At 42.0% G+C, this 17,140-nt stretch overlaps 1 protein-coding gene across 6 annotated transcripts in view; it reads right to left on the bottom strand.

Annotated features, from left to right (window-relative positions):
- MYLK4 (myosin light chain kinase family member 4) overlaps nt 1-17,140 on the bottom strand; it is an 88,674-nt gene that overhangs the window by 18,796 nt on the left and 52,738 nt on the right. For 4 of the 6 annotated variants that reach the window (XM_053602131.1, XM_053602132.1, XM_053602133.1 and 1 more), the window contains 6 exons: nt 7,168-7,246; nt 6,358-6,805; nt 4,738-5,039; nt 3,434-3,539; nt 676-769; nt 491-600 (listed from right to left, as the gene is read on the bottom strand). In XM_053602131.1, coding sequence (XP_053458106.1) covers nt 491-600; nt 676-769; nt 3,434-3,539; nt 4,738-5,039; nt 6,358-6,805; nt 7,168-7,246 — 1,139 coding nt within the window. The remainder of the gene's footprint in view (nt 1-490; nt 601-675; nt 770-3,433; nt 3,540-4,737; nt 5,040-6,357; nt 6,806-7,167; nt 7,247-17,140) is intronic. The other 2 variants (XM_053602135.1, XM_053602136.1) reach the window with 1 other exon arrangement.

Below are 17,140 nucleotides of genomic sequence, written 5' to 3'. Positions count from 1 at the left end.
TTTTTGGTATCCTCTGGGAGTCTTGGAACCAATTCCCTGAAGATACCAAGGGACTACTGTACTCATTTGCTAATCTACCGCTCATTAAGTTTTTATAAAGGTGATTATGAATCGAAATTTCTTAGTCTTAATTGCTAATAGTTTGACATAAATTTTGTATTAGTGAGTATGTCGAAAGTGATATATAAATCAAAACCACTTTCCTCCGGATGCCCCGGGTAATATTTAAACTTGAGTTTTGACAGTATAGCTTAGAAACAAAGCTAGATCTACTTGGTCCCATGACTTCTCATCAATTATGTCACACATGGAGATGTATAATAACAAATAGTTTCCTTTCTGAAACTGATGTGATCGTGTGATTCATGTGAATCGGAATCACTGATACGAGCTTGGTTCTGGCCCCCACTACAGCAGGACACAGCTGCAGCTGGGTCATCAAGAGTGATGTGGGGGAGGTGTGTGAAGGAGGGCAGGAGGGGTCACGTACTACTCCATGACCAGGACGACGTCATTCTTAGACTCAAAGGCATCGTAGAGCTGAATGAGGTTGGCATGGTCGAGCTGGTTCATGACGCTGATCTCGTTCTTTACTTCCTCCTGAGAAGAGGCAAAGGGCACTTTAGTGTGGTCAAGATAGGAGAGGAGGAGACAGACACCTCCCACGGCCTTTACCTTGTCCTTAGAGCCTCTGGTCTTGATGATTTTGGCCGCCAGCTTCAGACCTGTTGCTGTCTCTTCACACTTGTAAACTTGGCCAAAACGCCCCCTGCCAAAAAAAGGAAGCAGCAACAACATGCAACACTGTCATTACCAGGCCTGGCATTAGTCACTGGCAAGTGGACGGTGGACACTGACTCTGGGTATTTCTCTTTTTGAGTTTGACTGAGCGAACTTTGACTGTATCTACTGTATCCAATAGTCTAGATAGTGTTTGTCAAATGTGGTCTGTGGGTTATTTGCATCAGAATTCCCTGGCAAGTTGTTAAGAATGCAGGTTTCTGGGCCCTACCCCAGAACTGCTGGGGCAGGAGTCCAGGGTAAGTCCCCAGAATCTGCCTGTTTGACACACTCCTTGGGTGATTCATATGCACCCTAAAATTTGAGAACCACTTTAATAGATAACAGAGTATCTCTCTGAGTATACATGAATGTAATAAGCTGGGCCTTCTCAGTATCTGAACAACACAGCCTGTGGTCAGGTATATCAAATTATTTTTGGAAACTGCATATAAATAAAATGTAATAACAAAATTGCCTATAATATATATAATCAAAAAAACATATTGCTTAGTTGCCTATGAGATTTTTGATAGTTTTGTTTGCATGTAAACATATAATAGCTTCTTATCTATACAATTACCTAAAGAAATGCATACTCATGAACAATCTTTAAATTTAATTTGCTTGCTTTGGTTTCTTATTTACTAAAATAAACTAGAACATGTGTCCTTGCTCTGTGCAATGACGGTTATCGCAACAGGGAGTGAAGAAGGGCCTCCCCGACTATACAGTGAACCTAAGGGGAGAACCTATGGCAATTGTAGGGGAGTTCAGACATGTAGCACTGGACAGACACAGAGTCAATGGCAGCCACCACATCCCATTCAACTCAACTACACATCCAGCACAGAAGCAGGTGGATCTTGCAGAACGACATTAGATTACCGTAGTCATAGCCAACCAGTGACTTCAACTCCAATCACTGTTCCAGATGCCGTCCCTACTGGAGCACATGAGCACAGCCCCAGGCACCTACCATGTGACCGTTGATTAGGAACATGCTTTTTTCCTTTCATTAGCAATGGCCCCTAGAACTTCCAGCCCAACTGTGGTGCCCTATGGCTGTCTGACTTCCTGGTTATCTCAGCCCTCCAGCTCTCTAGCTCTCTCGTGTGATTTATTCTGAAGGGCTTTGAATGCTGAGGCCGCTTCCCAGAGTTCATGCTGGCCCACCCTACTGGTAACCTCCTGCTAACTGAACATGTGATCAGGGATGATAAATAGCTGAGAGGCCATGGGGCAGTAGAGGAACGCCCTGCAAAATTCAGGGGACGGCCACTGCAGGCGGGTTTTTGGGATCCCTGGCATGTTGTAATGCAACATCTCTGCTGAAAAGAACAGCTAAGTTGCTGCATTCGGAACCTCCTACCACTGAAAAGGAGGCCAGCCCTTGATGACATCTTTGCATTTGGAAGCCAACCTCGCACATCCAATTATGTTCTTCTAACTTATTTGCTAAGTGAATTATGGCCGCCAGTTTTGGGAAAAACCCAGAACCGGAGATGACCATCCACTGGCCCAGACTGCAGTACGGCTGAGAAGACTCCATGGTGCCCAAAGAGGCAGGAAGTTTTAAAGGAGCCACTGACAGACTTCTACCAGAAAAACAGCACAAACCCTGGGAATTATTTCAAAGTTTCTTTTGCAAATAACTATTTTCTGTTAGAGAAATAGTTGCTGGCTTGCCACAGAAGTCCCTGAAGACTGAAATCCCTCAGACTTTCATGGCACCAGTTCCTGTGTGGAATTCCCACATCGCCCCGTGACCATCCCCACTGTCTCACGGGGCACTCTGTGTGACCAGTCAGCTGAGGAAGAAAAAGTTCAGGTGGCTCCCTGTGGCAGAGGGCAGAGAAATAGGGAATGGAAGCAGGAAGAAGGGATTTTACAAATACCAACTTCATCCTAATGACCAATTGCAGAAACCTGTGCTACAGTAGCTATGCGTATTTCCCTTGTGTTGGAAAGTAAATTTTGCACATATGTGGGTAAATGTTCCACTTTCTTCTTCCTATTTTACGTAGACAGGCTGATGGTAGTAAACTTCATAATTTAGGCTTTGAGTTACAAGATATCATAGGGGGATTGTGAATAAAGCAGAAGAGGAAAGAACGTCTGGCTCCCCCAGCGTGAAGATGGTCCCTGATGGGCTTTAGTCTTCCTTCTCTGGGGAGAGAGCACCCATTTAGCTATCCCTCAGATAAGTTCTTTGGTGAGCAAAGTCATCAACTGAAATGGTAATAGTAACTAATGCAGGGACAATATAAATGGGCAAGGATGATGCAATAATGATAACAGGGTTCAGCACATGCCACAGAACTGCAGCGCTGACTCATTTCTGGTTTCTGTCTGCCTGGGTCCACGCCATGGCTGCTAGACCTTCTGGTGACTCACATGGGGTTTTTCTCACTTTCAGACATTACAACATGGGAAGTAAAGCAGATAATAAACACGGAATGTAGTCACCACATCAACCTTTCTGGCACCGGTGACGATTTTCACTAATAGTTAAAATCTCCTAAAATGTTTGTTTGTAACATTTCTGGTGCTCCAGGCTGAGACCAGCAAACATGTATGAAATCCCCAGGCTCTGTCTCTTCGGAAGTTCTCTTCTTTTGTTGAAAGATTGTTAAGAGTGAGTGTTACTTACCCTCCTAAAATCTCTGTTTGGCGGACAGTGTAGAGGCTGTTGACTGCTGCTTGTCTGGCTGTCACGATGCGATGGTCAAATGGGGCTGGAGGAGCTGGGATGTCATCTAGAAGGCAAGAGGAAAAGAAGGGCCATCTGTCAAGCAGTCCGACCTCTTTCTGGCAGCCAGCATTGTTCCTCATGGTAAAAATTCACTCCTTTAATACTAAAATACAATGACCCCTCTGTTTTATTCCAAATGATCTAGCAGTATAAATTTTCACTTTGGATTATGAGCTGTGACTCATGAAGGGGATGTCTGACATCTCAGAGAGGGATGGTGGGGACCGCTCAACCATCACTCAGACCCTCTTCACACCACTTTTAGAAATGTCGAAACAGTTAAAACTCTCCAAACCCAATATAATCCCAACAGGGAATCCTTCCAAGCCTGAGACCATTTTAATTCAAATATGAGAAATCGTTTGATCCACTTTTTTAAATGTGCCACTGATATAATCCATTATTTTCATTAAAATGGAGAGAAAAAAAAAGAAAACTGAAACATTTCTTCATGTCATTGAAATGTTTGATATTATATATTACTTTCCAAAATGTTTTAGACTTTATTGAAGACACATTTAAGGCACAAAGATGAATTTTTCCTGGCTGGCTGGAAATAAAACACCCAATAAAACTAGGTAAGTGTGTACTCTATAGCTATCAAATTTCTCCCACTTCCCACCTTCCTTCTTAAGTGTTTAAATGCTAGTCCACATCAGTGTCGGTTCTAACACACATAATTACTTAGCAATGTTTCTCCCAGGATTCTGTGACTTTTCCATGACTACTACCGTTAAAATATGCTAGCCATGAACCTGTCCATTCTCCACTGATTCATTTATGAAGCAGCCTTTGCAGGCATATGATAACGAAACAGAGGGAGGTGCGTAGATAATAGCTTTGCTTTCAAACATCTACATTTATGTCACATCTGTTTCTTGAGCACTTATCTTGTTCCAGGCACTCTGCCAAGTGTTACCTTTTTTAAATTCAAATAATATAAATCTCTTGGAATCTGATTTGACATGGACATTCACCTCTCACACCATAAATATGCTGAAAAAAGGAAGTCATGAGAGAATTCTCTTGGTAGTATCGTTGCTTCAGATATAAAAAGAAGAGGGGGTGAGTTAAACACACAAATGGCATCAACGTAGCGGTACGTCTCCCGCAGGCTGTTAGACTAAGTGAAATTTAGTTGGAAATGCTTGCTAGAAAAGGTTAAAAAGCCCCACAAGGCCCAAACAAAAGCCATTTCCTACCCAGTGGGGTCAGGAGGTCTTGCTCTCCCGGGGTCTTCCTCCCAGCTGACTCCTGGGGTTTGCCCTGTGAGCTCCCCTGGGCTTGCCTGGCCTCCCGTGTCTTTCCACGCGTGTGCTCTTCACCTGTGCCCACTACATCTACTCTGCTCTTTTTGTTGTCCTCGTTGGTGAAGCACTCCTCTGTCACTCTGCGCTTACTGCTGCCAGAGGACACTGTTTGTTCAGCATTCTGGAAAATGGATTCCACTGCTGGATTTCCCAGGATTCGTGTTGTAGAAAGGGCCTTTAGGCTGCTGATACACCTGGAAAATAAAATCCTGTTGCAGCTCTCAAAGCTTCAAGGAGAAAACTTTCAGGTGGTCAAAATGCATAGAACTAAAGCTTTCTTAAAATGGTGTTTTGGTGAAGAGGATGGACGCTCCAAAACAGAGTTGACCATTTCAGTGTTTGGGGATAAAATGTTTCGCCTGTCACATATATGGGTGTAGATAACCAGGATCCCAGAGGGTCTCCCCGGGGTTCTCACTGTGACCCCAAGTTATTCCACTGGCCCTTTATAAAAGCAGTCATGTTATAAATACTCAACTAATTTGATTTTTGTTTGTTTCACATCCTTTCCTTATAGGAGAAATTATGATACCATGATAAAAGAAGCAATAACCTCTCTGAATATTAACAGCAGGGAGAAGAAACCTTTATTGGTGGAAGAATTGACCTCATCTCCACTTCTCAGCAGCTCGTGACTTTACTAAGCACATTTTTGCAGTGATGGAGTTTCTTAGTAATCATTAGTGTTTATGTTTAATTCTCAGGAAATTAAATTTCTCCAAGATTAGGTTTCAAATATATTATTTAAAAATGAAATAAGAATTATGTCTTAATTCCTAAAACAGACCACACAGTATTTTGATGTTCTTTGTTCCAAATGGATACCATGGTTTGTCATAACTTTGAGTACTTAATTTTAATTATATAATTATCTTAATTTATATGTGAAACTTTGCAGTTGAGAAAGAAAGTCAATAATCTACTTCTTACCCAATTCTTACACTATGGAGAAAATAGCTAATTTATCATGTATGACCAAGCAGGTAAACTTTTTTAGATTCAGATTTTTAACTTACAGATTAATCTAATCATTAATTAATTCTTGGCCTTAGAAGGGATGTGTTTAATATTGCTTAAAAAAAAAAAAAAAAGTTTTACTTAAGGGCAGCGCCTGTGGCTCAAACGAATGGGGCGCTGGCCCCATAAGCCGGAGGTGGTGAGTTCAAACATAGCCCCAGCCAAAACTGCAAAAAAAAAAAAAAAAAGTTTTACTTAATCTTTTAAAAATACTGATTCCTGTGAGCACTATTAATCATCACCTTCGTCCACCAGTGGGTAGAAAACTTAGAAAACAATAAAATGCCTAAAAATAGAACAGGAAAGAAAAAAATAATAGCAAGAAAATGTGAACATGAAAAATCTACATAAGCCGGGAAATTGGGTTCTAAATCCCTGCTTTAAAAACTCTCTTTATTTATCCTTTTTCTTTATCTTTTTAATATGACCTTAAATTGTAGTGGCACATAGATCTACGCACACATTGATTGTGGTTATGTAACTCTGTAACCCTACCTTTCCTGGGTTTGGTCACCGTTAGTTTTATCAGTATATTGCTCTCTATGTGGACATTGGTCCATCACTGGCTCATCTGCAGTTTCTAATTCTTCTTTTTTCTCGGCTTCTCGTCCACTAGTAACTTCCTTAGAATGAAGCCCATTTTTCTCTTCTTTGAACCCCGGGTGTTCGTTTTTGTCTGCGGTGGCTTGTTTATCATCCCCAGCACTGTCATTTTCTTGTCTGCTCCGGTTCTCTATACGTGCAATGACTTTTCCCTCCGTGTTCCCTCTCAGCTCTGCGGGATTTCGTGGAGCAAAATCTTCCACTTCATCTTGGCTTTCTGTGTGAAAAATGGCCAAACTTCTCTCTACGAGAGAGCCGTTGATCTTCTCAGCATTTTTCTTGTTGAGTTTATTAACCTTTTCTGTCTCAGAGAGGAGTTGGTTCTTCTGGGTAGATCTCTCTAGAAGCCACCAGAGGACACAAAATATTTTAATGGAGAATGCATGTTATCAATATACTTCTGGCTCCATATAATGGCATCTTTAGTCACATTTCTTTTTTTTTTTTTAACAGATATAAACTTTTAAAAGCAAAGTAGAAGGAAATATGACTAATTGACTGACAATTGGTTCCAACAGATGTTTTCATTTGTAACTGGTTAGGACCCAAAGCCAGCCAAATACAGGTATTCACACAAATAGCGCCTCTCCTTACACAGGGCTTTGCGAAAGTGTAACTTCCTCTGAATGAGAATAACAGCAACAGGACTTTTATAACAGAACTCTCTTTACCCACAATAATCTAGTATTCTAAAGATGTTACCTGTGAGGGCTGATGTTCTTTTGCCTTTGACTGGCACCCTTTCGGTCAAGCCAGAATTTGACCACAGCTTCTCCTTAGCCTGTGGATACACAATTCGATAACTGAGGTTACACATTGCTTTTCAACCTCAGCACTACCAACACTCAGGACTAGACAATTCTTTGTGGTAGGGAATGTCATGAGCATTATAGGATGTTAAGGCGCATCACTGGCCTCTATCCACCAGATGCCAGCAGCACCCTCCCTCCCAGTTGTGAGGAAGCAAAAGTCTCCAGATGGCTAAATGTCTCCTGGGGGGCAAAATCATCCCCTATATTTTATTGTTCCACACAAAAATTAATAATAATGTAGAGGGAAGAGCAGTCTTAATTAAAGACTATAGAATCTGAAATGAATTCACTATTTTCAAAGGAATTCCGTAAAACTCTATCACTGTTTGTAGAAGAAGGCCCACCTTCACAAATAGATTAAAGGCTATTGATAATGTGTATGTCGCCCTTGACCTCTGTTTAAGTTGTCTTGATATGGTTCACATATGAATCAAATAAAAACGAGAGGATAACTGTGAATGGCCTCTGTAAACCAGAAAGTTGGAGATGAAAGTAAGCTTTATAAAAGGAGCTTTTACATTGCTTAGAACAGATGGCCCTTTTCCTAAGTAGATAAACATTCTTCTCACAAGCCTGGATTCTCTGAATTAGTTTAGCAAACCCTTCACTAATGTATACCATATAAAAGGTAAACATTAGCCTAATCCACCCAAATTATCACAAATTCTAAAGTTATGCATTATAAATTAGTGAAATTGTGTGGCTGTCTATTCTTCCCCCCCCCCCTTTGAAACAGAACACAGTTTGCCTTAGGGTGATTTGCAAACCTGAAACACCAAGTTAAGTGCAGAGCATGGACATCAAGACAAATTGCAAATGCGCTTTTAAACAACTCAGAGACCAATTCCACGGGTTCTGAGCATTTCCATTTTTCAGATAGGGGCCTTAGAACACAGAGGCATGTTTAGTAAATCTGTGGAAAATCAAGGTTAGGTGTTAGAACTTCAGAGTTTCTCTTTTAAGCAAAAGGGCAGAGCAGATATTTGCATACTTTTCCCTCTGCAGGGAAAATGGCCTTCAATGTCCTCAGACAAGGCTGGATGCTACCTCCTCTGTGCCGGCCCAGAGCTCGGCAGGTGCTCCCACCTCTGGAGTCCCTTCCCACTCTTAATTGAACTTTTTTTCCTGTCAAATTTCCCACTAGACTGTGGGCTTCTAATGGGCAAAAAGGCTGGTTTATCTTTTACTCCCTGGTGCTGACCCTAGAGGCCAGCGCAGAGTGACAGGGATGGCTGTGGTGATGGTGGGGACGAGCATACGCTGAGCACAGACTGTGTACCAGGCTCTAGTCTAAGCACTTTACATTATTAACTCAGAACCCTTTAGAATAGATTCTATTAACCCCATCTTATAAGTGAAATTGGGTAATTTCCCAATTATAAAGTTTAGAAATGGTAGAGCCAGGATTCTAACGAAGGTGTGCTCCTAACTACTGTACTGTACTATCTCTCTGGGGGGAAAAAAGTATTATAGCCAAGTCACATTGTTAATATATATTGATACCATGGGATATAAGAAAGAAGATTAAGAAAGAAGGGCAGGCTCAGCACCTGTAGCACAGTGGTTACGGCACCAGCCACATACACCGAGGCTGGCAGGTTCGAACCTAGCCCAGGCCAGCTAAACAACAATGACAACTGCGACAAAAAATAGCCAGGTGTTGTGGCGGGTGCCTGTAGTCCCAGCTATTTGGGAGCCTGAGACAAGAGAATTGCTGAAGCCCAAGGGTTTGAGGTTGCTGTGAGCTGTGAGGCCACAGCACTCTACCCAAAGTCACATAGTGAGACTCTGTCTCAAAAAAAAATAAAAAAATAGGAATTAATGTGGAAGAGAGGCAAAAGAAAAACAAAGAGGACATATATCCAAATTACTCAAATGAGACAGTTTAGCTAATTGTGCTTAATCTAGTTTGTAACTGTCTTTCAAGTCTTCCCTTTTGAAATGAGAATGGTAGGTGCATCTATAAGCATTGTGCTTCTGGATTTAGTAAGCGTGAACACAACAGTAAAAGAGCACATGGCCTTACTAATGAAAACGGATGTGATTCAGGCAATCTTAGTCCATCCAAATATGTAAAATGAATCAATGTAACCTAAAAATGTTTACTGTCATATTAATTTGAAATATAAAAAACAAACAAACAAAAATATGTAAAATTGAAACTTTGGTTGTAGAACGCCATGAAGTGCTAATCAATTGACGTTTGCCTCTGAAGCTGTCTGAGTGTCAGGGAGCAAATATCCACACGCTGGGCCAGCATTCCTTGGGTACTTGAGTTTGATTTGACCACAGGAGAAGCTGTTGGTCCTGAAGAACATAAGAAACCAGCTTCCAAATGGGGCTGTTTTTTTTCCTTTGGTAATTACATATCACACATGTTTTACCATTTAAATAATGTACCAAGGTGTTTATTTCTTGCTAAAGGCTATTATGTTTTCATTTCCCATGTAACACTGACATCTAGAGGAACTTTGAACTGAAGAGTTTCCAATAAACCAAAGCTGTATTTCTCCTTTTCTTTCCCGTTTAGCAACCTCGAGAACTTCAATATGAATGAAGTGTTTTTACTTTGTATTTCCAAGTTTTGTGTAGAAGATGATGAAAAGGAAACATAAGTTGGTAGATGTATCTTGTTTGTTGTCAAAAATACACGTTTTTTACTGGTTCAAGAGGACAGGACTGGTGCTCCTAAGCTTGAAGTCACTGAAACAATTCTGATCATTCCCAATTAATGGGATGAAAAGCACATTGGGGGTATGTTCCTCTAATGAGTTCACCCTGACAGCTGAGATGAATCTGAGGCCCTCTTTTCATTCATATGCACTAGTTTATTCATTCGCTTAAGAAATATTAATATTTTGGCATATGGATTACTTTGTAACTATTTACTAACTCCTTCTGTAATGACTTATTAGTGAATTTAGACTAACATTGGGAAGAAAGGCAACATGGTTTTGGGCCAGCAGACCAGCTCTCTTCACTCTGTCTGGTTTCCTAGACTGGTCTCCTAAGTGGGGTGTAAGTACCCAAGGAGTGCCCACAAGATGCCTGTGGGGAGTGTGATGAAAACATCAGAACTCATTTTTATTTATTCCATTTCTTGTGCATTAAATGTCTGTGTCGGGCGGCGCCCGTGGCTCAAGGAGTAGGGCGCCGGTCCCATATGCCAGAGGTGGCAGGTTCAAACCCAGCCCCGGCCAAAAAAAAAAAAAAAAAAAACACACACACACACACACACAAAAATAAAGAATCTGTTTAAAAAAAAAAATGTCTGTGTCATCCCAAATTCATATGTGGAAATCCTAATCCTCAAAGTAATGATCTTAGGAGTTGAGGTGATTAGGTCATGAAAGTGGAGTCCTCAGAACTGGGTTTATTTCCCTTGTAAGAACAGACATGATACTGTTAGGTCTAGGCTAAAGTGGAAAAATACCAGTTAACTCCTGACAGTTCTTGGGTTTCAAGCCCTGAACAAAATGGAGTAAGTCTGGTTCACTCCCAAGATAGATGGGAAAGTGCTCACTAACTTCTTGCTTGACTAACTCCTGGGCCTGGGAAATGAACTCGCTATCCCCAGACTGACCTTTCAACAATGCCAAGTGGAGAGAATACTGAGACACAGATGTATGGAGGGAAAGTACTGGAACTAAGATGTATGGGGAAATATTAAAACAAAGAATGTATGACATATGGCTAACCACAAAATTCTGCTTCTGTACAATATTTACTTTCTGCCCTCCCCCCACCTCCAATGTACCTGAACAGCCTGCATGCCAACCAGGATGCAGACCAAGCCTTAAAAACCTGACTCTTTAAGCCAGGGGTCCTCAAACTACAGCCTGCAGGCCACATGCAGCAGTGTGATTGTATTTGTTCCCGTTTTGTTTTTTTACTTCAAAATAAGGTATGTGCAGTGTGCATAGGAATTTGTTCATAGTTTTTTTTTAAAACTATAGTCCGGCCCTCCAATGGTCTGAGGGACAGTGAACTGGGCCCCTGTTTTAAAAGTTTGAGCACCCCTGCTTTAAGCACTCGGGGCTGCTCTCAGAAGCTCCATTTTGGGACACTGAAGTAGTCGCCAGCTGGCTCTTCAATAAAAGGACTCTACTGTAAATTTGGCTTGTTTGGCAGTGTGGTCTTTGTGGAACTCCTGGGCACTACAATACCTAGTGGATCCTGCCAGTAAAAAATAAATAAACAAATAAAATAAGAATAGACCTGAGCTCTTGCTCACTCTTTACGATGAATAGGCAGCCAGCTGCCAGCACCTGTGATCTGGGATTTTCCAGCCTCCAAATTGTGAGAAATAAATGTTCGTTGTTTAGCCATGCAATCTACAATAATTTGCTATAGTAGTTGGAACCAAGAAAGCATTCTTCTAAATGTTATATTTTATATAAGTTTTAAAATATATATTAATACAATTGGATACACATATATAAATATTTTTGATGTATTAAATATTGTCTACAAAAAATACATAAATATATCAAACTGGTTATCGATGTATATAATTTATAAGTACATATCTTGGGGCATGCTTAAAAATATTTCACTTATAGCAGTGCAAAATCAAAACAGTATGGAGACTGTTCTACTAAATAACACTATTTCTCACATTCTAATTTTCTGAAATATGTTTTGGAGAAGATTTCATCTACATAGCAGGTTCAAGGGCAAGTACACAATTAGAACGATCAGTGCAATTCTTGTAAACTCTTCTCCTCCTATAAAGTACCGCTTCCTTCCCGTAAAGTACTTTCCCTTCCTGTAAATTACAGCTTTCTTCCTGTGAAGTACTCTCCTTCCTGTAAAGTACTTTCTTTCCTGTAAAGTACTGCTTTCCTTCCTATAAAATATTTCTAAAAGATCAGGGTTCATTGCTCAAACGCCAGTTTTGGCTATGTAGCCAATTGAAAGTAAGCACTTCATACTTTTCTCTCTGTTAGCAGATAGACAAAATGACATAAGACGCAGACCTGGACAGGAGGCAGCATCAGCCCCCAGGTGTACACCCGGCTCCCTGCTCGTGAGCTCACTCTTGCCCAGTATACTACGGGCCTGTCTCAGTGCTACATTAACGCTTTACTCTTCCTGAAAGAAGTAGAATAACTGAAGGAGAAATTAATTCAGTTGGACAAAGCCTCCTCTCGCTCCCATTGAATAAAAATCAATTTTAAAAAATATCAATCCTGATGTGGAATTAACCTTAAAAGAATAGAAAGGCTAAGATAGTGGGGCCTTCTCTGGACCTCAGCAATACCGTGATCGTTTTCTGGGCTAATGTACTGTTTGGCATGTCTGCCTGCCCACTGGTATAGAAAGCCTTCTCTATACCTTTGTTTCCCTGGCACCAAACTAGGGGTTAGGGCTCTAAAAGTGCTTGGTTTGGTGAAGCAATGTGGGATGAAGGAAAGAAGAAGTGCTTTCAGGAATGATGCTCCTCTCATTGTGAGAACGCACTGTCATAGGCTGCATCACTGAAAAGCCAGGCTGTGGCTGCCCTGGGGACCATCTCAGATGCATCCTGCCACTGATTCTTATATCCACAGCCCTGTGTTTATATAACTGACACTAAGTGATATCCACAGCCTGCATTTTGGGATGACAGTTGATATAGAAAATCGTGTTCATAACATCACATATAGGGCATGAGTAGATTGCGTACCCGCAAACAGCTTTCTGCCTTACTGCCTGGGAGGATGCCAAGAGGCACACATATTGCTCATCTCATCCTAAGGCCTAGAAGGATCTGGAAAAAATTATAAAAAGTTTATAATGACTTTGTTACACTTTGATTAGGCTCCTAACAGGGAAGAGAAAAATAAATCCTAAAAGAATATATGGTGCCCTAAAAGTTGCCCCCAAAGTTGCCATGCATAGAGAAAATGGGAAATTGAAGCTAAATGTACCTTTATTTACAAAATAATCATTACAAAATATTCTCTGTGCTGGCCTTCTCTTGGTAAAATTTTATAATGAATATTTGGGGCCGGGTGTGGTGGCTCATACCTGCAATCCTAGCACTCTGGGAGGCCGAGACAGGTGAATTGCCTGAGCTCAGGAGTTCAACACCAGCCTGAGTAAGAGTGAGACCCCATCTCTAAAAAATAGCTGAGCGTTGTGGCGGGCGCCTGTAGTCCTGGTAACCAGGGAGCCTGAGCCAAGAGAATCGCTTTGAGCCCAAGATTTTGAGGTTGCTGTGAGCTATGAGACCACAACACTCTACCAAGGGCAATAAAATGAGACTCTGTCTCAAAAAAAAAACATGTACCCACATTTCCCCATTTTCACTATGCATAGTGACTTTAGGGGCAACTTTTGGGACACTCTGTACAAAGAGAGGGATTTTCAAAAGAAATACTAAAACTACATGTCCTTGCCTGAGCACAGGAGATAATCATAGAGGCTGCTTGTAAAAGTAAATCTATTGTTTTCATCCTTAGCACACACTTGAATTCTCTGAGCATTCAGTGAGAAAACACTCTGCAGTCTTGGGCTGAGTACACCTGTTCTGTGATCAGGGGGCGGGTCAGCATGGTGTAAATCGGGACGAGATCTAACCGATTCCAGAAAGGGAAAGTGTTTGCCTTGACCTCAGAACACAGTAAGTGGATACTCCTGGGCTGCTGATGGCATCCGGCCATGTCAAGCAACCACCTGAGAAAATAAGCCTGCCCCGAAAATGAAAGCCTTTCGCTGCATCCACCATGATGTTCACAGTGCTTCAATCAGAAACCAAGTAAATGGTCATGATAGAGACCAAGAAAGGCCCTGAAATTGAAAGTGCTGATTCTAGAAAGCCTAATTGGACCATCTGTCAAGTGAAGATACGTCAATACATAATTTTATTAGAATATGTATCCAGCAGTACCATAAAAGTGTATGCCACACTTAACAGCCTCCTTTAGCAAGACCCAGTAGAGCCCAGTACTGGTCAAATGTACTTTATTTGGTTATTCCTCAATGACGACAGACTTTTTAAATTTAAGCCTGCCCCGAAAATGAAAGCCTTTGGGGTTTTTTTTATCCTGACAACCTTCTTGTTATAGCAAAGTCCCTGAGAGTGATCATCCTGAGGATGTCTTCAGAGATGGGTGACTGAGTTTGACTGTCAGAGGACAAAGACACAGAACAAAGTAGCCGACCCTAATACCTGCCCTGACACCGTCAGGACCCAGGCCACGGACCACAGCTACAAAATGTTATAAATATTTGTTTTCTTCCATTCTTCTATCCAGGATATCGTCTATTTTTAAAAGAACCAGTTAAAGCAATTATAAATCTTCACCTAAATGTGCAGCTACACGGCGGACTTCCGTGCTAGAGACTATTTCCCCTGCCCGGCACCCAGTGGTGAGCAGACCTACGGCACCTGCAAACAGCCTTGTACTTTTCTATTTCCTTCCCACTGCCACCTGTCCTCCCCAAACAAAAATTGCCGAGCCTTCTTACTGGATACTGCTCTTTGCACCCTGTCCCCTCCCCTGCTCAAGCTGTCTGAATCAGGGCTGGGCCTGCAGCTGCTGCTGCGCCATCTTCCCCACCCACCTTGTCCCCTTCAAACTCACCTTTGCTCTAACTCGTGGTTCTCGGCCACCTGGGTAATGTTTTAAGCTATGGATACCTGGATCCTCCCACTACACATTCTGATCAATTGGTCCTAGGTGGGGCCAGGACACTGGTATTTTTTAATCCTGCTCATACCCCAGCAACTGGAATGTACTGCAGGGGTTGGGAGGGGCTTCCTCTGCTGGCTCTGGTCACTTGGTACTTTTTTCTGAGTCCTTCCTTCCAGCCAGCTCCCTCTGGCCACAGTTTGGAATGACAGTAATAACATCAGAATCTCTGCTCTTCCCACCCAAAAGCAGACCCTTGTCTCCTCCTTATCCCTACCCAAGGGATAGGTGTGTGGAAATGAGTCTGAGCTAGACTGCCCTGGGGGCCACAGAACCTCCCCTCCAAAAATGATTCACGGGGCATCCAGGCAGGGCAGCAAGTAAAAGTGCCCATGTTCCTACCTATGCCTCTGGTCCTCTAACTGAAACTTGTCTGCTTGCTTCTTGGCCAGAATGTAATAATTGAAAATGATTGAAGTCCTCTGCTAAAATGGAGGTGAGCAGAAGAGAGAAGAGGACTCAGGCTGAGGTATAGAAACACGACTTTATACGGCGTTTAGCATTATTTATAACATTTTGCACAAAGTCTGCCTGAAAACCATAAATCATGGCATGCTTTTGTCATCTTGGGATTCTATCACCAAAATAGCACCTAAGCACTTCAAGAACTGTTCACTGTGACTGGGAGTGGTGGCTCAGGCCTATAATCCTGGCACTCTGGGGGGGGCCTAGGAGGGAAGATTGCTTGAGCCCAGGAGTTTGAGATCAGCCTGAGCAAGAGTGAGATCCCGTCTCTGCTAAAAACACTGAAATTAGCAGGGCATCATGCTGCACATCTATAGTCCCAGCTACTTGGGAGGCTGAGGCTGGAGGATCGTTTGAGCCCAGGAGTTTGAGGTTGCAGTGAGCTATGATGATACCAACTGCACCCCACCCAAGTGACAGAGCAAGAATTTGTCTCAAAAACAAACAAAACAGACCAAAAAAAAAAAAGCACTGTGTTAAGGCTACTAAGAAACTATGGGCATCAGTGCATGTGTGTTAATCAGATTCAAATGGAATTACAGCTCCTTGTGCTCGTTTGACTAAAATGAACCTTACTTAGTAAAATTAGTCTTTATACTACACAAGACCAAGCCTTGGAATGTTTTCACATGAAGTTTACAGTGTTTTTTCATCACCCAATAAAACTCTTTGATTTCTTACTGCAGCAGACGGTTTTAAGAGCATTCATTTCACATGGTGTTCTCAATATGCTTTTTAATTTTTATTTTAGGTTCTTTTTTATCACTCCATCTCTTGTCTCCTGCTCTGGGTATACGTTCAGTTCAGCCTCTCTTGGGAGACTGGCTCCTGATGGTGAGCACATGCTGGCAGAGGCTCTCCACTGTTTCCTAAGGTAAGGTAATGTGTGGTCCTGTGGGTTGCAGAGACATTCAGAGATCTGAGCTTCAACTCACTGAACAAAGTCCTTAATCTCCTAGTGGTTTACCTTTCTGCATCTTCCCCTGCACAGCATATTCTGTGAGCACACTGCAAAGCTCACAGAACATAGAACCCCAGGCTTCTGGGGCTTTAAAACAGCTACTCTGGCCAAGTGCAGTGGTTCATGCCGAGATCCTAGCACTGTGGGAGGCTAACATGGAAAGATCACTTGAGGCCAGGAGTTGAGACCAGCCTGGGCAACATAGTGAGATGCCATCTCCACAAAAAGTAAAAGAATTAGCTGATCATGGTGGCATGTGCCTGTAGTCCCAGCTGCTATAGAGGCTGAAGTGGGAGGATTGCTTGAGCCTAGGAGTTAAAGGCTGATGCCACTGCATCTAGCCTGGACAACAGAGCAAGACTCTATCTTTAAAAAATAAAGACAGAAAGAGAGAGATGCTACTTCTGAAAAGCAATGAGAAGCTATAAACCTCTTAAAAATGTCTTTGAGGCTTGGCGCCTGAGGCACAGAGATTATGGCACCAGCCACATACACTGAAGGTGGTGGGTTCAAATCCGGCCTGGGCCAGCTAAACAACAATGACAACTGCAACAAAAAATAGCTGGGCGTTGTGGTGGACACCTGTAGTCTCAGCTATTTGGGAGGCTGAGGCAAGAAAATTGCTTCAGCCCAAGAGTTTGAGGTTGCTGTGAGCTGTGATGCCACAGCACTCTGCTGAAGGCAACATAGTGAGACTCTGTCTCAAAAAAAAAAAAAATTTTTTTTTTAAATGTCTTTGAATTTGCAAAATGTACTAA

This window comes from Nycticebus coucang, chromosome 9, assembly GCF_027406575.1.
Source record: "Nycticebus coucang isolate mNycCou1 chromosome 9, mNycCou1.pri, whole genome shotgun sequence".
NCBI classification, from domain to species: Eukaryota; Metazoa; Chordata; class Mammalia; order Primates; family Lorisidae; genus Nycticebus; species Nycticebus coucang.
Note: the sequence above shows the minus strand (reverse complement) of the source record. Positions and strands in the feature narration are given on the sequence as shown.